At 41.1% G+C, this 24653-nt stretch overlaps 1 protein-coding gene across 1 annotated transcript in view; it reads right to left on the bottom strand.

Annotated features, from left to right (window-relative positions):
* The window catches only part of CDH16 (cadherin 16), a 61910-nt gene that overhangs the window by 29212 nt on the left and 8045 nt on the right, over positions 1-24653 (bottom strand). The window contains exons 2-10 of the mRNA XM_077831079.1: positions 23559-23616; positions 19913-19999; positions 17197-17337; positions 15130-15268; positions 11526-11684; positions 7691-7887; positions 5175-5300; positions 2966-3116; positions 154-384 (exon numbers count right to left, since the gene is read on the bottom strand). Coding sequence (XP_077687205.1) covers positions 154-384; positions 2966-3116; positions 5175-5300; positions 7691-7887; positions 11526-11684; positions 15130-15268; positions 17197-17337; positions 19913-19999; positions 23559-23616 — 1289 coding nt within the window. The remainder of the gene's footprint in view (positions 1-153; positions 385-2965; positions 3117-5174; positions 5301-7690; positions 7888-11525; positions 11685-15129; positions 15269-17196; positions 17338-19912; positions 20000-23558; positions 23617-24653) is intronic.

The raw sequence follows: 24653 nt of genomic DNA, 5'->3' as shown, positions 1-24653 counted from the left end.
GTTATGACAATTTCATGCCAACTGCAATTTGATCGATGTATTTAACTGAGGGAGTGTTTGTTTTAGGTGAGGTGGTTTTTTTTTTACATTGGGCACTGCAACAGGTTAGTAACAAATCACTGATCAGACCCCATGATCCTTCAGAAAACATACCCCCTTCAGTCCCAGCAAGATCTGCTGCGAGAACAAGGAGGTGGTAGTACTTTGCAGCATTGGTCTTCAGTTCAGAATCCTGTAATGTTATCACTCCAGTGTCTTTCCCAATATGAAATAAAAAGCCTTCTGACGCTTGAGGCTCTTGGCTCAATATCTCATAAGCAATTTTAGCATTGTTGGTCTTTGGGTCATCAGCATCTTCTGCTTTTACTGTGATAATCTCACTCCCTGCATGCAGAGAAACATTACCAATGAATAAAGGAACTATAAACACAGCAATTAAAAAAATGACTTTTTAAAGCAGTGATTTATTTGTCATTTCAACTCTTCAGTTAGCATAAGAGATGAGCCTAAGTTGCAACGTTTAGAACCAGATCCAAACTTTTCCCAAGATCAGTGTGTTTTGATCTGCAGTTTGGAGCAATTTCTTCTTAATATACAGGATTCAGTGAATACGTTGGTACATGATATCTTCACAGGAATACAACCAAAACAAGAAACTAGACAAAAGGGGCATTTTTGAACATGCCTATTTTAGGTAATATTACTGTAGGCAGGTACCATTTTCGGTAATATAGTTGCCAAATTTTCCCATAATTAAATTACAAAGAAAAGGAGTCCTTGTGGCACCTTAGAGACTAACCAATTTATTTGAGCATGAGCTTTCGTGAGCTACAGCTCACTTCATCAGATGCATACCGTGGAAACTGCAGCAGACTTTATATATACACAGAGAATATGAAACAATACCTCCTCCCACCCCACTGTCCTGCTGGTAATAGCTTATCTAAAGTGAGCATCAGGTTAGGCCATTTCCAGCACAAATCCAGGTTTTCTCACCCTCCACCCCCCCACACAAATTCACTCTCCTGCTGGTGATAGCCCATCCAAAGTGACAACTCTTTACACAATGTGCATGATAATGAAGTTAGGCCATTTCCTGCACAAATCCAGGTTCTCTCACTCCCTCACCCCCCTCCAAAAACCCACCCCCATACACACATAGACTCACTCTCCTGCTGGTAATAGCTCATCCAAACTGACCACTCTCCAAGTTTAAAACCAAGTTAAACCAGAACATCTGGGGGGGGGGGTAGGAAAAAACAAGAGGAAATAGGCTACCTTGCATAATGACTTAGAAGTTACCTACTACAGGACAGGCCTAACAAAGAAAATAACAGAACTCCACTAGCCGTCACCTTCAGCCCCCAACTAAAACCCCTCCAACGCATTATTAAGGATCTACAACCTATCCTAAAGGATGACCCAACACTCTCACAAATCTTGGGAGACAGGCCAGTCCTTGCCTACAGACAGCCCCGCAACCTGAAGCAAATACTCACCAACAACCACATACCACACAACAGAACCACTAACCCAGGAACTTATCCTTGCAACAAAGCCCGTTGCCAATTGTGCCCACATATCTATTCAGGGGACACCATCACAGGGCCTAATAACATCAGCCACACTATCAGAGGCTCGTTCACCTGCACATCCACCAATGTGATTTATGCCATCATGTGCCAGCAATGCCCCTCTGCCATGTACATTGGTCAAACTGGACAGTCTCTACGTAAAAGAATAAATGGACACAAATCAGATGTCAAGAATTATAACATTCATAAACCAGTCGGAGAACACTTCAATCTCTCTGGTCACGCAATCACAGACATGAAGGTCGCTATCTTAAAACAAAGAAACTTCAAATCCAGACTCCAGCGAGAAACTGCTGAATTGGAATTCATTTGCAAATTGGATACTATTAATTTAGGCTTAAATAGAGACTGGGAGTGGCTAAGTCATTATGCAAGGTAGCCTATTTCCTCTTGTTTTTTCCTACCCCCCCCCCCCCAGATGTTCTGGTTTAACTTGGTTTTAAACTTGGAGAGTGGTCAGTTTGGATGAGCTATTACCAGCAGGAGAGTGAGTCTATGTGTGTATGGGGGTGGGTTTTTGGAGGGGGGTGAGGGAGTGAGAGAACCTGGATTTGTGCAGGAAATGGCCTAACTTCATTATCATGCACATTGTGTAAAGAGTTGTCACTTTGGATGGGCTATCACCAGCAGGAGAGTGAATTTGTGTGGGGGGGTGGAGGGTGAGAAAACCTGGATTTGTGCTGGAAATGGCCTAACCTGATGCTCACTTTAGATAAGCTATTACCAGCAGGACAGTGGGGTGGGAGGAGGTATTGTTTCATATTCTCTGTGTATATATAAAGTCTGCTGCAGTTTCCACGGTATGCATCTGATGAAGTGAGCTGTAGCTCACGAAAGCTCATGCTCAAATAAATTGGTTAGTCTCTAAGGTGCCACAAGGACTCCTTTTCTTTTTGCGAATACAGACTAACACGGCTGTTACTCTGAAACCTAAATTACAAAGGTTTTCATTTCCCTTTTACTAGTCGTATTGGTTTATGTTTAATTTTTATGTTTTAAGGTGAATACAAGATTCACAAAGTGTTTAGTTTGCCATAATCCACTTCTTGATGCTGCTCACTTAGTGGTTTAAGGGAACAAGCACTCCCCTTCGAATGCAAGGGGACTGAGTTAAAATGCTCTCCTGGCATTTTATTTTAGGTCAGACTAGAGGATCCTATTGGCCCTAATGGCTTTAAAAATCTGTGACCCTCCGAATTATACCTCCTGCCTCTTGTGCAGGCAATGCTCTCACTGAAGTTTTGCCTTGTAAGGACTGCATGACTGGGCATGGGGTAGAGAATGATCATATTATCAGTATTGCTTCTACCCACATGTTGGCCACCATAAGCATTTTGCTTCCTGTGATGCCACAGATAGACAACTCTCACCTTTGGCTGTGTTCTCCTCAAGTTCTACCTGATAAATCTCCTGGGAGAATACTGGCCCATTGTCGTTCTCATCCATCACTGTTAGCAGGAGCTCTAGTGGCTCATTATACAGCATTCCATCCTTGTTCTCAGCAAAAATCTGAATCTCATACTGACAATGTTTAAATGAATTCATAAGAAAATTTATAATTAGCATAAGATTTAGTCAACTTTATTCATTTAATAGAAGTTAACATTTATATTTGCCCTTTTGGAAAAAGTCCTACTGAGTGCAATGGGGATGGAACCAATGTGCTTCTGTAAAAATGATATGGGAGTTCTATAGAAATTACTCTAAAAGTCTATAGAATTTAATAGAGAATGAGATGCTTTCTTTAAGTATTTTTAAGCCATCCTATAGACTATCATAGCAGGGCTATAATTCTGTGTGAAATTATATAGACTGGTTACCATTCTCTGTTACACTGTACAGAATTTTTCTATGAGACTTCTTATGAATTACATACGGCCTAATTTTGCACTACTTAATCTCCTATTGAAACCAATGGGAATTCTGCTGAAGAGAATTGTAGGACTGGACCCGTAATATTTAAAATTCTCTCCCCTTTCCAGTGCTACAGATTGTCCCTCCAGCTGGGGGAAGTGATCCAGATGAAATTAATTCTTATGAAACTCTGTGCTGCATGTGAACCATGACAGTGGATACTATAAACAGCTAAATTACCAGCACAGTCTCACTTGGAAACTAAGCTTTACCAAAACATGTTAATCTTGGGTCATCTCTGGAACATGAGACTTTGTCCCATGAGCTAATCGTTTCTGAACTAGCATGTCTGAAAGACAGAGCCAAAATTTCATTCTATTTATAAACTATACAGACAAGTATTGATCAAGGTTCAAATTACAGTATGATAAAGGGTTTTTTTGTGACAGGTCTTTAGACCCTCACGTTATTGGACATGGTGGTCTCCGCTTTATACGTTCCAGGGATAAGAATCTAGAGTTTAAAGGTAAAACTTGTATCACTGATGGTAGAAAATCGACTTTAGAAACCCAGATGCCAGCTTGCAGGCTTTCCAACTGTATGGAAGGTCCAGGCCTCCTGCTATAAATACTAGGGCCATATGTTCCCTTAATACAGAAAAATGAGCAGACTCTGTTCTGAATAATCCCCTTGGCAAAGTGTGACATGTGGCATTGTGGTCAGGACACTGCCTCCTATCAACATGGAGACCAAAACTGTGCAGCCAATAGGGTCCAAATCCTTGAGTCCAGCCATGCTCCACTTGGCTCAGGATCCACACTCAGTGCCACCTCATTATGCCCCAGGTGACTGCTGGGAGCAAATTCAGAAGCGACCTCAAAAGCCAATTACAACCAGGGATTTCTTGAGAATAGCAGTGCTCCATCCAGGCCACCCTTGCCTCAGGAATGCCCCCAAACAGCCATCTATACTGTCTATCCCGCCTGGGGACTCTTTGCAACACAGCTTAGGCCAAAATCTGGCTCTGTTCTTCTCAGTTGGCCAAAGCCTGAGGCCCTTACTCAAACCTCATTCAGGTAAATGCCTGTTGACAGTTATGACATTCACCAGAACCATGACTGAATACAATCTGGCTGAAGATCTTAAGATTTAGCCCACTGGGAACAACTACATGAACAAGCAGAGGTCAGAGTGATAGTGGCATACAAAGACAGATCATATTAATGCAGTCCATTGTATCTGGATGAAAGAAAAACTAAATACTATCTTACTTATATTTGGGAGTTTGCTGAAGGTTGAGTGTAAAGATGTGAGAGGTGCACTGGTATAAATGATAGCAAAATCTATCACTAATAAGAGAGGAAAGCTAGTCTAGGGGATAGGGAACCAGGCTAGGTTTAACTCCTGGCTCAACCACAGACTTCCTATATGAACTTGGACAAGTCACTTAATCTAGCCCATGCCTTATTCTATCTGTAAAATGGGGATAATAGTACTTCCCTACCTCCCAGTGATGAGGGCCATATAAGTACACAAATAGATAGATTCTAGTTGCATGATTCTAACTTTAAGATTCTGTTTCACACACATGCAGGTTTGTTAATGAATAAGTTTCTAGTGAATTTCCTCGTTAGTCAAATCTTCAAGTGCTAATTAAGGGTAGGGTACTGAAACTTTGGACTTATTCAGCTAAACTCCCTAACTGATCCCTATATTCATACGTACCTCTGCTTGGCTTTCTCTGTCCAGTGCTTGTGTCACATAGATATTCCCTTCTTGGTCAATTGAAAAAAGGCCTTGAGGGAAGCTCTCCTTCAGATAGTAATGGACTTCTCCGCTATTCCAGTTAACCTGGAATCAAGGGGACAGACAGCCACACAAATGACAAGTATTCCAAATTTCACAGGAAATGGCAATAAAATAGGAAAGGCTCCATCTCCAGAATGTGTGCCAGTGAAACAAGTTGGTGGTCTCAGTTCAGTCCTAGTGGACAAGAGATCACCCACAGTCACTATCACAATGATCACTAATTGGCACCTTTAGTGGCAGTCTGAGAAGAGAAACAAGAGATTGACTATACATAGAAAATGAACTGCCTTCTCACCCTATAGGTCTTCCATTCAGATCAGTGTTGAGGCATATTGGCAGAGCAGCATGGGGTTGTTTGCACAGTTTCCCTGTTTGATGGATAAATGGAGGCTGTTGATCTCTGGAATTACCAGTTCAGCACCTTTCTTTAAAATTATGTTCATTTTTTAAAAGGCAGTCATAGGAGGTGTAACAAGCAGCATTGCACTGATACCTAGACAACATGTAGTATCTGTCTTTAAAGCAGCTGTAGTTAAAAACCATGCCCAGGTACTTTGCCACAAGAGATTTTAAGAACAATTTATATTATATGAAAGTGTTGTATAGATGTAGTCTGCTGGCTACAGCATGGTTCTGGGAATCAAGAGAACTGGGCTCAATACTGTCAGATTATCGTATGGCCTTTGGCAAGTCACTCAGGGCCTGATTTTTCAAGGCTGAGCAGCTCCCATTGACTTTAATTAGGTTTATGAGTCTTCATCATGTCTAAAAATCAGGCCTTCCCTAGCCCCTATGCCTCTGTTATTGTGAAATAGGCATAGTAGTTTCCTACCTGCCCTTTGGAGTGCTGCAAGGCTTAAATACTTAATGTTTGTAAGTGTGCTTTGAGATCCTTCAGTGACATGCACTATAAGATCATATCGGTGTTAGTCAGGCTGCAGACAAGAGATGGCAAATGTCCACTGTACCCCAATCAACATTTATATCAATTAAATTCAAAAGGCTAATAGTGCTTTGATCACTGGATGCTAAAAATAACTGAAATTCTTTGAAAACTTTTGGACAGGTTTCCTTGTAGTTCTATGGTATAATCTGTACATCCTCTCAAGCCAAAGCGAAATCAAATCAGCGTAAGATTTGCCTGGCATCCTTTAGCAGACTGAAAGTTAAATCACTTCAGATTGATTTAAATCCAAAATTAAATTACTAGAGCTACAAAGATCTGCAATATCATACCAGCAAAAAGTGATAAACAGTCTTAGGCCAGATATTATAAGGGAAAGTGGACAAGCAAACTCAGAGCAATTTTTTACTGTTGCCACAGAAATGTTGTAGCTAAAAACACTTTTGTTTAGACTGCACAGCCCTGGTAAAATATTACCTGTCAGTTGTTTTTACAAGCATAAACCCTTTCAGCTCCATGGGTGCAGAACAGTTCCTAACAAGGAGAAAGTGGAATGGTAACTCTTAGAAACGGGATGTGTGTAATGCTTCATCAAGTCTCAAAATAACAGGGGAGAAGCCATTATGGAGGCCTTATTCTAATTTAAACATCCATTTATTTATGCTAGCACTAATGTTTCTTGGATGACTTTGTTTAGATTTCATGCTTCTTAGCCCGTATGACTCTATAAACTATGTACATGGAGTTTTGTGGCGGAAAGCTCCCTTACTGCATTTCTTGACTAACCACCAGAGGCGAGTGGGAGAGACAGTGCAGTCTGTGAGCAGTGTTTAAAATAAGAATGTTATTTTAAGCAACTTTTTTTACCCTCTTCTTCTGTTCATTCCTGAGGGATTCCCTTCAGAGTTCCAGTAAACAGAGCAACAGCAGGTTTCTGTCCGTACATTACACAGCAACAGTGCTGCATTTCTAGCATTGCTGGAATGGGGAGAGCTTTACAGGAAATCAGGCAGGTTTGGATGAAGAAAGTTGGGGCAATCCAACAGTGATATCAGCTATTGTGTGTGTAGAGGTATGAATGGCAAACACTGGTGTTGAGCTTTGACACTTTGATAAATAGATATGGCAGTCTGAAAAACCAATGGGTGTTTAATACTATGGCATGGAGGAAGCACACATCCATCAGTCATCACTTTAAGATCACGGAATAACCCTTTTCAGTACTATACTCCCAATTAAACTCAGCCTGCTGCCATTCTGGTTTACTTTGGCTTTTTAGATTTCTGACCATAACAATCCTTTCATAAGGAAGCTACACTCCATGGCTGCAGTCTGTAAGTACACATGTAAGTAGTAATATTGAGTTTAATGGGACTATTCATATACCCAAGGTTGCTCACATGCATAAGAGTCTGAGGATCAAAGTCTATCCTACTAATTCAGGAGAGCTCTCAGAAATAGTTCTAAGGGGTGTGATGTTAATTCAGCCAAGTAACATGAATTTGAAAAATCTGCTCCCTTGACTCACCTTTGAAATTTTATTTGGATAAGTCACATTTAGGTGTTCTTGAAGGAGAACGGGACTTGGGGTTATCCAGGTGTTCTCCACAACTGCAATTTCAATGTTCGCTAATGCACGATATCCCAGAGACTGATTTCCCAGGTCTTTGACTTGCACAACTAGTTTATAATTGCTGACCTGGGATGAGTCTAGCAAAGAGCTACCTGCAAATAAAGAGAATCTTGTCAAAGACATCTTTATATCCTTCATCAGAAACATGAAAACAGGACAGGGGACATGAAAACTGTCCCCTCTTCTTTGGTAGGTTAGGCCAAACGATTAGGCCAGTTAGTTTGCAGTGGGGGTCGGGATTTCGTGACTTTCTATATCCCTCCCCCCATAACTCACAGAACACTAACTTCAGCTTCGCCATTGCCACAAAGTCAGGGGTAGAAGTGCCACCTCTGCTTCCCCTGCAGGTGGTAAGCGGTAAGTACACTGTATCCCTGATAGCTTTTGTTGCTGGTAGTGGTGGGATACTTTCTGTTAAATCTTCTCTCAGAGGTGGTTTCTGCTGCTGAAAGCCACAGGAAGCCGTACTGCCTGGGGCAGACCATACAAGAGCCGCAGACTGTAGAAGAACCTGCCAAGGGAGGGAGATGATGCATTTGAACTCCCTGGGGAGGGATGTGGCAGGGAGGTAGGTGACAGGGAAAAACGAGAGTTGGAGCCAGGGAAGAATTCAAGGTGACTCACCTATTCTGCTCAGGGCCGGGCCTAATTTTCCATCTAAATTTTCCATCACTTACCTGCAATGTGTTCCACAAATTTCCCATGACAGACTGACGGTGCCGTGTGCGATGTAGCACATGACTTCATCCCATTGCAGAAAGTCAGGGTAAAAGGTTTCCAGTGGCTCTCATTAGGACTATCCTGTTCCCGGTCACTAGGGCCCATTCACCCAGTGCTGCCACATCTTGAGCTATGTTGGGTCCTAGGGCCTTTGGCCCCCACCATCCATTGGTGTGATGTTTGCTGCTCACACTCTAGTGCTGAAAGGGGTTGATGCCAATTTGCTTCATGCTGACCAACAGCTTTGTGGGGGAATAACTTCAGGATGTTTCTCACTATAGTGCAGCCCTGGCTGGAGTGTGTCACACGTTTCCCCCCATTATTCTTCTTTAAAAGAAAACCACCATTTCCTCCTTCCCTAACTCCCTTCACACACCCACACTCCAGATCCGAACCCATCTGTTATTACCTTACCACCATCCCAGTCTATGTGCAAATGAGTCTCCCTTGCTGGGAAGTATGGAGCAGGTAGGGGAGGAGAAGTTCACACATTGACTTTTGGGCCTTTTAGTAGGGGCCGGCTTTGCACGGGCCCCCAGATTTACTTTAAACAGCCCTTCCTGCCCTACAACTCTGTCAAGTTGGACATGAGGGTCTAAACCCACAAGTGATCCCAACCAAAACCAGCCAATACTTGAAAGGGCTGCCCCTGAGTGCTTGAGTGAAGCAGGCTGTGACTCCAAGGAGCAGGACTGTTAGGGGTCCTGGGGAGAGGCAGAGGCAGCACCTTGCCCCACACCAGAGGCCCTAAGGCTTATCTCAGGTTGCTTTTTCAGTAGGAAAAAGAATAGGACCAGGAGTCAAATAAATAAATAAAATGGAAGTCTGGGTTCCTCAGCCTGCTTCCCCTGGTCTCTGTTTAAGGTGGCTGTGTTCCATAACTAAACTCTTTTTAGCACAATAAAAGTCAATTCCCTATAAAATGTATTTCAGACACTTTGGGAACAGTGCTTGAATAGATACCTCCATATGGCTTTCAGCCTCAGGTTAGCTGACCCTGCCTCATTATGGGTTTGCTGCTGGACTCAATACGCACATTTTGATTAGTCTAATTAAAACAGAGCTCAGACATAAGTCAAGCAAACAAATCTCCATGGTTGGTCTCTATGTTTCCTGACTGCCCCTGTGACCTTTAGCTTTGATCTAAGATGCAGACAAGAGCTCTCCTCAGAGATGACCCCTCACTATTTTTCAAGGCAGCTCTTGAACCCCAGTCTCATGGAAACAGAGCTACTATCTAGCCTTGGGTTTGCTTTCAAGTGCACTTTACATACAGTAGCAACTCCTGTCTAGCATTTGAAAATGTAAAACTAAAAGTAATAAGTACAACTAGGGCCTGGTTTTCAGACCTAGGTCTTGCATTTGAACACCTAAATGATGTGCATTCACTGTACTACTTCAGTAACGCTGTGCACAAATGACCAGCTATTGCAGCTTCTTAAGCAGTTCTGATGCAAACATTTGTATGTGTTGTTGAAACAATTGTACCTTTGCTCATGCAGGCCTCTGTAAATCTGGCCCGACTATCTCTTTCTTATTTTTGTTATTTTCTACTTGCTGCTATATTTATTCCTGTATTTTGAGGGAATTTTGCTCTATAATAAGCTATCTTCATACTTTAATTAAAATCATGGAAATAGTCTCTTTGGTTAGACAATATTCTACAACACATGGCAGTTAGAAAAAAAAGGAAAGTCTAAGCCAGCAGGACCTGCTAAGAGTAATATCCATTGAAACCCACACAAGGAGATTCCTTCTTCAGCTGTTGTAGCATGGAATGAAAAAACTTTAAAGCTAGGTATTCTGATGTGGGGGAGCAGTAGACATTTAACCTATTAAGGACTTCTCTTTGCCAACATTTAATATTATTCCATTTTCTTCTAGGCTTTTTACAAGAGTTATTTTTCTCTTAAGCCATTTGGTTCCCTACTCCCCATTGATATCAAATAATAGGTTAGGTACAATTTGTGCCATGAATCAAATTATGGGTTTAAAAAAGCTGTAAAGATTGATTTAATCCCCTCTCCATTTGTATTGACTTAATTTAGCTGCACTTTCCTGATTTTTCTGACTGTTACATTCACATGGGCTTAGTCTTTGTAGCCTGTTTCATCCAGTTCATGATGACTGCTGGTATGTGCACAAAGTGAATTTCTAAAGGACCGTTCATTGCACTACAAAACCAAGAGTACAGCCTGTCATTACCGGTCATGCAGTATGTGGGTGTACACAAAGCAACTGGCTGTATTTTTCAAGGATAACAATGTTTAAGTGCTCAGCTGTATTTTATAATCTGCAGCTTCAGAAAAATCTAGTACAAAATAAAACCTGGTTCCATGCAGAAAGCATTTTAATCACAAGCCAGGTAGAAATCTGTGTGATTAAATAGTTTCGTACAGTACGGCAATATATCTGGGTAGTCTGGTGGCACAGTTGAAAGGCAACTGGAAGCCAAAAGCAGGGATTCCACCCAGGATAGTAGATGATCTACTCAATTTGGAGGTTATGATGAAGTGATACTAAAATGAGTAATGTGATCGGATTAGATTGGCATTATTTAGATGATTTAAAAATCTGAATCAGAGTTTTGGCAGAGACTCTTGGAAGGGGCTTCCCTACTTTGTCAAAGGTAGTGGAAGCTCGTGGAAATGTAATATATAAAAATTTTACAAGGAGTTCCATCATGGAGTGGATATTGCACTCTGTTACTTTTCCATTGTGTAGAAATTTGACTATCCAGAAGCCTTATCAGCGGCGTGAGTTATGTGTGAAATAGCCTTGCATATCCAATGAGGCTTTCCAGTCTGAAATAGCCTTGCATATCCAATGAGGCTTTCCGGCCTATTGGTACATAAACAACGTAGGTGCCAGCTCTCAAAAGGAGTGCCTGCTTGCTTTCCACATGTGTGCACACAAAAGGAGGCAACTGACCTCGGGCCCTTCAACCTTAAGGACCGGAATTATTCAGACACTTCAATACAAAGGACAAAGCTACCCAGCGGTATCTTACCTTCTGCAGATAATGAAATACCCCCTGTCCTTGAATCTACCTGGAACATATTCTCTGAGGGTTGGCTTGGAGTCTGAGTGAGGATTTTATACCGTAGATCAGCATTTGGTGTGGAAGGGTCATCCAAGTCAATAGCACTGACACTCATGAAAGACGTTCCTGGATTTAGAAAGATCACAGGTTGGGTTTGGTGGCACAATGGTTTATCTAAAAAAACATTTTAATTCAACATGAAAAATGCTTTCTGTCGCAGAATTTCAATTCTCCTTCCTTAGCTTGACTCTTGCCATCTATAACCAATTTAACTGTGTTGTGACTATAGACATTTTATACATGAATTACTTTTTTTTCATGTGAAGGTGACAGCGTAAGTATAGTGTGTGTAACTTCCCCTCCGTTGCTTTATTTAACCTGGCTTTGGGTATTCACGCTAGTATAATAATTTCTTTTGTAAACTTACATCAATTAAGATTTTAAATCCCATGGATCCTTCAGATGGCTACCATATATGAGCTGGAATAATAAATGCTTTGCAGTTATGTAGCACCTTCTACACAAGGCACTTGGAGTGCTGTACAACCAATGAGTTAAACCTCACAACATTCCTTAGGATCCCTGTTTTACAGGTTCTGTGTTTCCAGCCCACACTGTAGTTGGTGTTTTTCTTAAAGCACCGACCCCTGGAAGCGTTTGATCAGGTGAGACTCTCAGCTTTCAGTGGGGAAAAAATAAAATGTCTAGCATGCATGGTGGCCAAGACAAGTTTGAAAATGTGACCTAAGTGCACCCTAAAGGCTCAGAAACTGGAAGGCAAATATAACCCTGCACACACCCAGTATTATTATTTATTATTATTTTATTTTTAATCTTGTGATTTTTAAGACAATCGCATTCTTTTTGAGGCCTGACTCAAAAACACCAGAGCTGACTATCTTTAAGCAGTGGTCAAACTAGAGCCAAGTTCTGCCCTGATTTTACCCCTTGTGTAAGTGGGGTAATACAGAGAGTGGAGAGCAGGAATTGGTTCATGGATTATACAATCAGTATTCATAAAGTGCTGATGTCACACTGTCATCACAGTCATTTGGCGGGTTAACAAACACAGACAGACATTGACAGAGACCCAAGCTCCTGCCCACTGACCTAGCTCCCTTCCTGGATAAGTCATAATGATGGTCCAATAATGTCTTTAAGGATCATTCCCGGGGATGAACGGTGCAAGCTATCTGACTCTATACTTCTGCTATGTTCCTGTTACCGTGTAGTGGGGGAAACTATAGTAGCATAAGGGTTAACAGTTGGACTAATAAAAATGAGAAAGTAGAACCAGGAAAGTGCTGTTTGGTTAAATGCCAGTAATGCATTCGGATTGCAGTAGTTTAGTTCTCTGCCTGTTTTCCTCAGTCCTCAGTTTTTGTGACAAATTGTAGCATATGACAAGTACCCATTAAAACTCATTTAGTCTTCACACTATGAAACCTGTTACTGCGGCATGAGATTGCTTCCATGTCTCTCGCAATCATATGGAAATGCACTCCAAACTTTTTATAACATTCTACAATACAAAGAATGCTGCTGTCAAGAATCCCCTCCTGGGATATGATACAAAGCAACACAACCAAAGCAACCCAAATGAATGCATTGAGGAAGCTGTCACACTTAAGGCAACTACAGATTTAAGACAAAGAAATTATATTATTAATTAAGGGCCTTATTCTCCTCTTATTTACACCTGCTTTACAGCAATATAAGCCAATGGAGTTCAATGGAGCTACAGCTGATTTTCAGTAGTGTAAGTACCACTGCCTCTTAGCTGGTGTCCTGACTGACACCTGTATTAGCATAAAATGCTGCCTTTCTTAGATGGGAGCTTTTTTACACCCCCTTTGCTCTCAATTTGCAGGGGGTAAAGTCAGTGGAGAACCACCTCAGTGTTTACCCTAGATCCTCTTAGGGTATGTTAGGCAAGGATGAGCGGTGTTTTTTAAAACATGTTACCAAACACCCTTTTAAACTTTACTGTAGAAAGGACAAGGTGTATTTTAACACACATTAGCAGATAGAAGCGACCCATAAACTCCCCCTTTGGGGTTCACCTCAACCGGCTAATGTTAAAATACAACTTGCCCTGTCACCACTTGAAGCTTAAAATTTATTTTTTTAAAAAAAAATCTTCTCAAGACCAATCCTTATGCACCGAGGAGCCAGAACCATAAGTTAAAGTAGGGTGGGGGTTACTCCTACTTTGGCCTCAGTAGAGTGAATGTAGGTAGTGCTAATGGAGTCTGTTCGTGTAAGGGGAACTCACTTACTCATCTTTTCTGATCTTGGCCCTCTCTGTGGTGCTGGGCGAGCAATTTAGGCCTAAGTGTTCAGAAGTGTCCACTAATGTTGGATACCTCAGTTCAAGGTGCCTGATCTGGGACACTTACCCACTGTGTCTTGGTTTCACTCAGCTCTTCCACAGGGGAGCTGTGAGGTTTAATGTTTGCGAAGCACGTTGAGATCATCAGTTGAGAGGCTGTAAGCACAAAGTACCTCAACGTCTACCACAAGGTATCACAGCTCATGAGATGTCCCAGTGCAACTTGCATGTACTCAGTGGAGATGCTGAGCCAAGGTGGGGTTGCACTAGTGTCTATGAGAGCTGAGTTTGGCCCCTGTTTCATAGAATCATAGAAATTTAGGGCTAGAAGGAACTTCAAGAGGTCATCTAGTCCAGCCCCTTGTCATCTCATGCCATCATGATGTATCTCTTGGAAGATATCTCATTTCACTGAGGTGCCTGACTTTGGAGGAAGTAAATTTTCAGGAAACCTTTCTCTGTGTTTCTGATAGTGTAGATCACATTAAAAGGTCTTTGTTGACACTAGGAGTTAGATGCATAGGCAGATTAAGTTGATGGCTTAACCATGTCAAACTTTCTGACTCCCTGCAGGAAAGCCCTAAAATTACCTTGGGTTCCATTTTAAAAATGTTCTCTTTATGACTTTATGCTCAGCTAGACAATAACGTTTGTTGTTTAAAAATACGTTGTGAAGTTTATCTATAAAACTAATGATAGAACAGTCTAGCTTCTAAGATAGGCTCCTTTTAGCCTGCTTATCTCCTCCCTGACATTTCACTACTGAGCATCAGTGATCAGGAAGCTTTGTACTGACATCTGAAAGCAACTACACAGCAGCCCTGTGCAAAAGGCTATGGAACAAGCAGTCACATGGTTTCTATATTTTCTCTCTTGTTTACTGCATATATATCGGCCAAATGGCAAATAAAAAGAATGTGCTAATCCCAAAGAGAAAGGCACTTAGCTTCTCACATCCACACGTATGGTTATGGTTATCTCTAAGGAGGGAAGCCATTTTGTACTTGTTCATTTTCCCTCTAGCTCCCTCGTCCTCAGAGAGCAGATAATCTCTGAGTTGTTTCTAATACAAACATGATACAATTTATATAAATGGATGGTCTTAAAAATGGAACATTTCATCAAATGTACAAAGATTAGCACACGCAGTGTATAAAGACCTTGGCATGAGTCAAGTGGCGGAGGAAAGTAACAATGAAACAGATCTTAACAGACAGGAGTCAGGGAGGTCACTGTTACCTTGCTTTGTCCCTTTGCTAAGAATTCCAGGGAACATATCCTCAGTCAAGACTGGCATGTTGTCATTTTCATCTTTTACTGCTATTGTTATGGTTACAGGGTTAAAAACCAGCTGCTTCTCTTCATCTTTTACAGTCACCTGATTTTAAAAGAACACGTACTTCAGTAGTACTCATTTGCACATGCTGCCTTTTAAGGTTAGTGTGAGGGTATGTGTACTGTTTCTGTAAATCTGTAACGTGAAGCCAAGAGGGAGGGGTGCTGAGGAAGGTTCTAGGCAGAAGCAGTGGGAAACTAGAGTAGGTTTATTTAAAGTTCCTTGTTCAGTGTTAGAAGAAAGTTGTGATTCTTTACTGTTGTCACATGACAGTAAGATTAATATACCCTGTGTATACACCAGCCAGCTATGATTTCTTAGTGACAAATGTGATGCTCATTGTGGCCACCTCTGACTTCATTGCAGCAGTGGGGATTGGACCGAAATACTCCTGCACTGAAGGCACAGGCTACTAGCACTTGAACTGAAGGAGAATCTCCATTAGCTATTAGCAGTATGGGGTCTATGACACTCAGACCAGTTCTCATTCTATCCAGTAGAGGGCAATACTCAAAATGCAACAGAAAGAAACAAAACATAACATAGAGGTTTATATGATAAAGAATGGTGACCTCTGGCTCAGTGCTGACATAGACAATATGCCTCTGGAGGCTGTGGGGAGAGGTTGATCGGAGACAGCTGCTGTACTTCTTTTTGTGAGGATGCAGTATACACTGCTCTTCTGTTGACTTAGGTCCCCAGCCAGTGCAGAAGGGGAAGGGGAGCACGGCCTTGCCTTCACTCCATGTTCCCCAGGCCTTTCAAGGTATTTTGCACCACTGTCACTAGTGCTAACAGCCCCTCAGGAAGCACAAGTTTGGGGACTGTGGTTGTCCCTGACTAGGTGAACAATGGGAGAGAGTTTCTTGCACCCTCTTCTGCACCCAGACAGGGCTAGCCACAATCTGGCCCTGTGGGTTGTCCAGAAAGAAGGCTGTGTGGACAGACATCCTGATATCTGTATTAAATGGCATTCCCATTTCATATGCAGAAAACAGCCCAGCTCTTTTACTGCTGGGCAGTCTATTGAAATGATTGTCTAACTTCAGCTTGTCACAAATACACATTTACATCACCAAACCCCTGCGTGGGAAAAAGTACATTCTCTGCCCTACAGAAAACAGGCTTATGCATCAGCCACACTGGGAGGAGGTCTCTGGATCAGGGTTGAGGGATTAGAACAGCAGTGAGGGATGTTAGATACTTTTGATGAATCTGAAGAAGGATAAATAAAAACTCATGTTAGGAGCACAGCACATGTTAGAGAGAAGGGGATTGGGCCAGGAAGAACCAGCTGGAAGCAGCCCAGATGGTTTCTTAGGAAAGGCTAGACATGGTGCTGAGCTACTGTAACTTCTGTAGAACTCAGTGGAGGTTGTCAGTTCTCAACAGGTGCTCAGTAACCCATCAGATCTGGCCCAAACAGCTGTAAAAGGTGGTACAAAGTAAACTCACTGCGCCAGTAATAAATGTATTAATGCACAGTGCGCTAATGCAGTTTTGTAAGGCTCAGTGTGTAAACAGGACTCTGTACATAAGCTTTACTTTGTGTAAATGCTGAATCAACTGGAGCAGACTAGATTTAATGCATTTATTCTGTAAATGGATTCAAAGAAGAGTGACAGACCCTCATGGAGTCAGAAACAAGGAGGAACTCAGTCTCGGCCCCCAAGTCCAGGGCCATTAGTTATTTAATTCAAATTTAGGCACCTAAATGAATGGCCTAAATGATTTCAGAGGGGCTGAGAGCACCCATAGCTTCTGTTTATTTCCATGGGAGTTTGCCAGTGTAAGGGCTGAATAAAAACTGAGGGAAGGTCTTAGGAATTTGTCCTTGAGTTTTTTCCTTTTGGTGTCTGGCAATATTTACTGCCAACAGAACAAATGGCATTAATGGTATTAGACAGCTGGGGGATGTGTAGTAGGGCAGTGAGATGAGATGGGGCTTGTGCCATTGGAATGTGCCATACCTGAAGGGTGTAGAAAGCTTGTTTCTCCCGGTCCAGCGGTCTATTGACGTACAGAATGCCAGACTCTGGATCTATTCCAAATAGGCCTTCTTCATTTCCAGCCAACTGAATGTCAGCCTGGCCATTGAGCGTGATGTTTATCTGAAGTTGGAAATCAGGTAATCAAGGGAGTATTTTAGTGCAAAGCAAAAGGGGAGAAAACATTTTACTCCTAATAGATGCATGTTATTTTCCATTTGGGGTTCACAGATACTAATACTCAAACCGTGATGCCTGCCATTTTTAATAGCTGGCCACCAAGGGCCATTAATTCTTCTTAGTTCATGCTCAGATTCCACGGATACTCATGGAAGTTCACCACTCCATATGGCCCAAATAGCACAACACATCTGTGGGGCAGGCAGAAGTTGGGGAGGTCTTTTACCACTGGATACCAAGAGAGTATTGTCATCTGGAAGTGACATTTGTATCTGGGAGAGTTTTGAATCCCCAGGTTCCACTTTCAAAATGGGAGGCTGTGGTGAGCTAGCAAGTCGGAAAGGCAGAGGGGCACACTGGGGAATGATGCAAATGAAGAAGGCTCTGCTCTTCTGACAGGGGAGCTCTTGTGTAGCCCAACACTCGACATGTATCCAGGAATGGCCTTCCCCACCATGGACCCAGAGCAATCCTCATTTGCAAATTCACACTAGTCAGATGGGGATTCTGGCTGGGGGACGATGTTAAACAGTTGCATGGTTTTAAATTAATATTAGTTTTTAATTTCTTTTGCTTTTTGGCTCCTGTTCTGGTACTACTACAAATTCTTATTCTTTATATAGAGCTGCACATGGACATGGCACTGTGCAACAGCTGATCTGTGTCGAACAAATAAACCCCTGTCTCAAGAAGAACAATAATATTTAGCTCTTATATAGCACTTTTCATCCATAGATCTCAAAATGCAGGGCTTAAAATCTGAAGATACAAACAAGAATAATACACAGATAAACCCAGAGTCCAGTCACTAAGGGCCTCATTCTTTCTTTACTTACTCAGGCAAAACATCCAGTGACTTTAGGGGACATTTTGCCTAAGTAGGAAATTCAGGATTAGCTCGAATGCTTCAAGAAACAAGTACATTTTGTAAGTTTTTTCAAGGAGGAGGCATCTTGACACACAATAAGATAATGAGTTTATTATTCTCTAATTATTCTGATAAAAATTGGGGGACAGATTTTCAGTCTTCAAAATATGCCTACAAATATTTGCAGGCATATCCATTTGCATGCATAAAACTTGAATTTGCACACACAACTGGACAGTTGAGCACTCAGACAGCCCCATGACCATTACATGTTGCACATGCAAGGCTTATTTTTTCAGGCCCTCTGAAAATATGACCCTTAATATTTTTATTTTTAAAAATGTCTCTGTCCCTGGCACCAATCCATGTGTCCATGCCCTTAGAAGGTACCAGCTCTGGAAAGTGGTACTGCTGTTACTATCGACAAAGTAGTTCTTTGTCACCAAAGATTCAGGCCTGGAAATACCCATATTTTTGTGCTGATACTGGCTTTATCTTTACTGACTATCAAAGCTGACTTTAAAGCGTCCTAGTTGGTGGTGCAGAGAACAGCAGCCATAAAATGGCTTGAAGTCAATTTAAGTACAGACTGAGTCACAGAAAACACTTATTAAATGGCAGATGGTGCTTGTGACTATGAAAGAAAATGCTATTCTAACAGAGATCAATTATTGAATTCAAACAGGTTATTATGAATTAAAAAAAAACAAATGCAACTATCAGTGATAGTTTCTGGTCCTGTTTTGTTTCAGTAAAGCGCTCTCTGACTTTTGTGTTAAAATTACTTAGCTTTTTATTTTCTTATACAGTTTTGTCTTTTCCCCATTTCTAGGGAATGACTTTTTGGAATCCATTAATCAGAAGAATATCTATATGGCATTGGATTATTTAAAATACACATTTAACCTGAGTGACTACAGTAAATGGTGTTTACTTACAGATTCGGGTCAGCGTTTTTTATCTTCATCAAACATTATGCAAGCTTTCAACCCCTTGTTTTTTAGTTGAAACATTTTCAGTTTTTTATTTTTTGCTAAAAATTTAGACATTTCCATGGGAAATTTTAACATTTTTTTTTCATAAAATTAACAACAAAAAAATAGAAAATTTCTATTATTGAGTTCTCTGCTCTTTAGGCAAATTAAAATGAATCAAATCTTTCCCTTTTATTGTTCACATTGAACTCCCAATTTCAAACCACTTCACTAACACAAGACATGGCTGAAATAGTTAATCACTATGGAGCAAAAAACAGATTGCCAAAAACAAATATATTCAATTCAATATATATTTATATCATGACAATGGCTGTCTCCTGTGTTTCCTGGATACTCTGAGGATGGAAGAGAGCTAGTAGGGATTAGAAAGCAGACAGAAAACAAAGAGTTAAATTGACTTTTCTATATATAGCAAAAAGGTTCTATTATACAATGGCCCATTGGTAGAGGGCATAGTAGTCTGACTCTCCTCTTCGTCATGCCAGTTTTGCCCCGGCATGACTCCATTAATTTTGGTGGAGATAGTCCAGATTTTCACTAATGAACATGAGGATCAGGCCAATGAAATCTTGATTAGGTCTTTAGCTCAAGTTTAAAGTATTTTACCATTTGTCACCTTGTTGGTTGTATAAAACAGTATTTAGATTCCTACCTTCTTCAGATACAGTGGGAATGAACCACCATAATTTTCAGGTACCTCAATGTGTTCTTCACTGCCAGTGGGAAAACAGTGGAAAACCTGTGAAAGAGGATTTAGCCTCTTAGTTTTGTCAAAAGCAAATGAAAATATTTCTTAATTTAATTTTTCTCCTGACAACATGTCCCTTGCTTTAAGATCATGGCCCAGATTCTGATCTCATTGACACCAATGTGACTCCATAGAAGTTAGTGGAGTTACTCTGGATTTACACCAGTGTAAAGAGATTAGTATGGGGTTCAGTGTCCTCAGTGAGAATAAATGTGAATGCAGTGTCTGTAAGGTGTTACTCTAATCCATCTCTGCTCATAAGAGATGTGAAGCTGATATGGAAATGGCAATCATTTTGCTATAAGTTAACAAACTAAATAGACCACCCTATTACATATCCATCTTCCTTTATGGTCACTGTCAGCGGCCTGACACAGAACAGCTAGTCTCAGCCAAGGTTCAACCTGCTTCTAGCAGCAAGTAGGATAAGGTAATAGGTTCTCATATAGGACCTGATTTTGAAAGGTGCTGAGAGCCCACAACTTCCATTGAAATCAGTGGAGCTGTGTGCTCTCAACACCTCTTAGTATTAGCTTTTGGTCACTATGATCCTAGCTCCCTAGCCTGACAACAGAACCAGAAACTGCTTCTCTCCTCCTCCCCTGCCCTTAAAGTGGTAGCTTGCAATTGCAACACAGTCCTCAATATACCACAATAAATGTTTTGAAGACCTCTTCATTGTCAGAGCTGTCAGCTATCATGATGATGAATATAATGCCTAGATTGACAGATGTCAGAGTAGCCTTGTACACGACTTTTCCTTTGTTGTATTTTACAGACTTCATGGATTCCATCTTATATAAAATGCAAAACAGGAAAACTCTGAATATGGCTATAAACACACCTTGCTCAGTCTGTTTAGTTAATATGATGTCATCAGAACTCCTTGCTATGCGTAGCATTGTTTCTCAGTACTGGTGTAGCAGTGTCTTCAGTATAAAATTTCTCTGTGAAGTTGGGTCCATATGTGTGTTTTATAATCTGTGTGTGTGTGTACATAGAGTATATGCCATCCTACAGAAACTGAAATCACAAGTAACACCCTTTTATTTATTTGATAATTAGAATTAACAAATTATATATGCAATAGAAACTGAGAAAGGAATATACACTATTACTGCTCATTATTCTAATACAGAGACATAAAAGGTATAGCCAAATCTTGAATCTCAGAGAACTGTATTGTAATGTACACTGCTACTCTAATGGATGGTGAATGTATTACAAAAAAATCCAAAAAAGTACAAATGATTCACAGAACAGTAATATAAAAAAATCCTCATCTAAATTATGAGAGGGAAAGAAAGCCTTGAGTAGGCAGGGACCGCTCTTATAACCCTTCACAAACACACAGAACATTTCCTGCTGAACACAGAAGTACTAATAACTAGAGATGGGAAGAAGTCACCAAGCATGTGTCTCTTTGGTACTAATGTCTAGATATCAATACCTAACATCAAGAGATGTCAGTGAAGTAAATATTCTTCCATTGGAAGTGCATGTGTGTGTGTGTGAGAGAGAGAGAGAGAATATGTTTTGTCAGTATGTGTGTAAGAGAGATTTATTTTAACCTCTATAAACTCTACATCATTAACCTCCTGCAGTGTTTCGTACTTGTGTCCATACTTCTCTACTCTTGTTGTGTCATTTCCCTTATCAACTTGTTCTCTTTCTACATAATTATACAACAGATGCATTAGTAAGTGCACCTTGGTCAAATGCATTATGGATTTATTGTGTTCAAAGCATTCATAATCATATTTAGCTCCTCCGCTCATGATGTATACACGTGTGGCAGTTCACAATATGCTTCAGGAATAGGTTCAAATTAAACTTCTTCCCATGCCCCACAAATAGTGTTTGCAAAGCTAAGGGTTCTTCCGAGCCAGTAATATGGGGAGATTTGTGTCATAATATCATGGGCCAAACAACATCACATCACAATACAGCACTGTAACATTATGGTTGCTAACCCCAAATTCATGGAAGTTTGGGTTCAGTTTGCTATTGTTTAGCACTCAGCCTGTTCTGGTGAGACTGGATTCCAGTCCTTCCCAAACCATCCACCCAGCCATAACCAACTTCATGAGTTGGTAAATGTGGCAATGATGAGAAGCTATGGCTTCAGCATTTATAGGCGTGGATAAGAGTTGTGTTGGAAGATGTGTTCGGTAGGCTTCACAATTAGGACTTTTTTTTTTGTTATAGATACTGCTGCATATCCAGAACTAAGCTCTCTGGGTCACATCTTCTGCTGCATTGCATCTTGTGTATGTAATACCGACACACCCCTGTTGTCAGTGGGCGGGATCAAACCTGGGACCTCTGGAACTAAATGCATGAGCTAAAAGCCATATGGCTGTTAGCTAAGGCTGTAGAAGAGACTCATTAATCTCTCTCTCTAAGTGGTCTCATTGTCACTAGATGGGACAGAATGCCACACTCTGGAGGTGTGTGGGTTACATACTTCCCCTAGCTGAGGAAGCACATGCCGAGCTTCAGAGACTTCCCAGTTGAAATCCCAGACAAGCCCCCACTTGTAATACCAACAGACCCTAGTCATCGTCAGGTGGGATCGAACCTGGGCCCTGTAAGCTAAATGCATGAGCCTCTACTGCATGAGCTAAAAGCCATGTGCCTGATAGCTAAGGCTGTAGAGCAGACTCATTAATCTCTCTGTCTCTTTCTAAGTGATCTTGGTGCCACTAGATGGGACAGAACTCCACACCCAGGAGGCGTGTGGGTTACATGTAGCCATTTACACCTGAGTGCAATATTTCTGATTTGGTAGCATTTTACACCCACTTTGTACAATGGCTTCACTAGGTGCACGACAGTGAAGAATCAGGCCCTGCACACTTCATCTGATCTAACTTACCTCAGTGTAAACTTGACTGAGTGGGTAGCTCCTAACTGAGACCTGATTCAGCAAGATTGTTAAGTATGTGTTTAACTTTAAGCACATGAATAGGGGGACTAGTCATGTGGGACAGCTCCTGTACTTAAAGTTAGTCATATGCTTAAGATTTTGCTGAACTGGGGCCTTACATTGGTAAGCAAGGTCAGAATCAGCCCCAATAGGTGTTGCCGAGCCAGAAATGTCTCTAGACCCAGTAATAAAGAATCTAATTTCTGTTTCTTCTCTTATTAAAAGGCACAGCCCAGATTTATGGCATAAGAAATCTACCCTGCACTTTGCATCATAGGAGTTTAGAAACAATGGGGAGTGGATGGGTGGGGAATTACAAAATTGTTCTTAAAGCTAAAAGTTGTTGTTTTATTTAATTGACGTATATAAATGTTAATTTTGGAGTTTAATATTGCTTTCCTCTTTGTCCTTAAGAACTATATCTGATACTTTATGATAGAATATTGTACTAGTTTACATTCATTCTGTTATAAGTGCCTTTTATTGTCTGACTTCTAGGTTATTTAGTATATGGAGTCTTGCAGTACGTACCATAGTAAAGTTATTAACATAAGCAATGCATGAATGTTCATAGAAACCTAATATGCAATACAAGCACGACGTGTAAAATATATCACTCACTTGAATAACAGAAGAGCAGACAATCAGTAGCCAGACAGGAAACATGCATTTAGACACCCTAAAGTTAAATGAAAGAAACCACATGTTGGAATTCACTTAAGAAACAATCTTTTTTCCCCCCTGACTTAAATTCTCTGTTTTGCCTCTGCAATCACATAGCAAGATAAAATTGATATGGTGAAACATGGTTATAATACATATCTGAGCCCATTTGAAATAAAGTCAGGGACCTAGAAATACACAGGACCTGACCGGGAAATATGTAGATTGCATAGCATCTAATGTAGAACTGGCAGATGTTTCTAATGTAATAGAAGGTACTATATGATACAGCTGGTCACTCCCATTTTTGAAGTTATGTATTAAATCTATCTATGATTATCCATTAAATGTTTGAATGTATGTTGATATGACTGGAGTACGAAGCTCTGCACCTAACCACAGAAGAGTTTCAGAGCTAGCAGAATTAAAGCAAGCTCCCCACAAATTACTGTCAATGCCTCTCAGCCTGGCCCTGCATGGACCACCCCCACAGGAAAGAGGGCAGTCCTAAGCCCCCTCTCTGGGACTGCCAACAAGCATTGCACTTGTTACAGTGACTTTTGTGATGCTGACACCTTTCAAGACCACCAAACCTATTTCATTCAGTTAGTAATGACTTTCAATCTGTGCTGACCCAAGTCAGATTTCAGTCAGTGACATCATAGTAGGTTCTGTTGTTGCTGCTGCTGTTATTTTCGCAGGGCTGAGAGGCCCAAATCCAAGGGGGCCTGTTGTGTTAGGTAATGCTTATGTGTAAAGAAAGAAGTGCCAGGGCTTAAGCGAAACAAAATGGCATCCTCCGCATCACATGACCTCGCACTCACCGTAAGTGCAAGGTCACGCCTTGCATGCAGTGTAGAATTGCATGCCTTACTAAATGCCACTGATGGAAGAGGTTCCGGAGCTGTGCCCAGCATGAAAAGAGGGGCCAGGGCTGAGCCCCGGCAAGCCTCAGGACAAATTAATCCCTGATGCTAGGTAGAGCACAAATACATAGCGAGAGATAGTTCCTGCCCAGAAGATGCTGCAGAGATGATAATGGGTGGGAGGGCA

The sequence above is a fragment of the Eretmochelys imbricata genome, chromosome 12 (genome assembly GCF_965152235.1).
Source record: "Eretmochelys imbricata isolate rEreImb1 chromosome 12, rEreImb1.hap1, whole genome shotgun sequence".
Lineage (NCBI taxonomy): Eukaryota > Metazoa > Chordata > Testudines > Cheloniidae > Eretmochelys > Eretmochelys imbricata.
The sequence above is the reverse complement of the archived record's forward strand: the minus strand, read 5'-3'. Positions and strand labels throughout refer to the sequence as shown.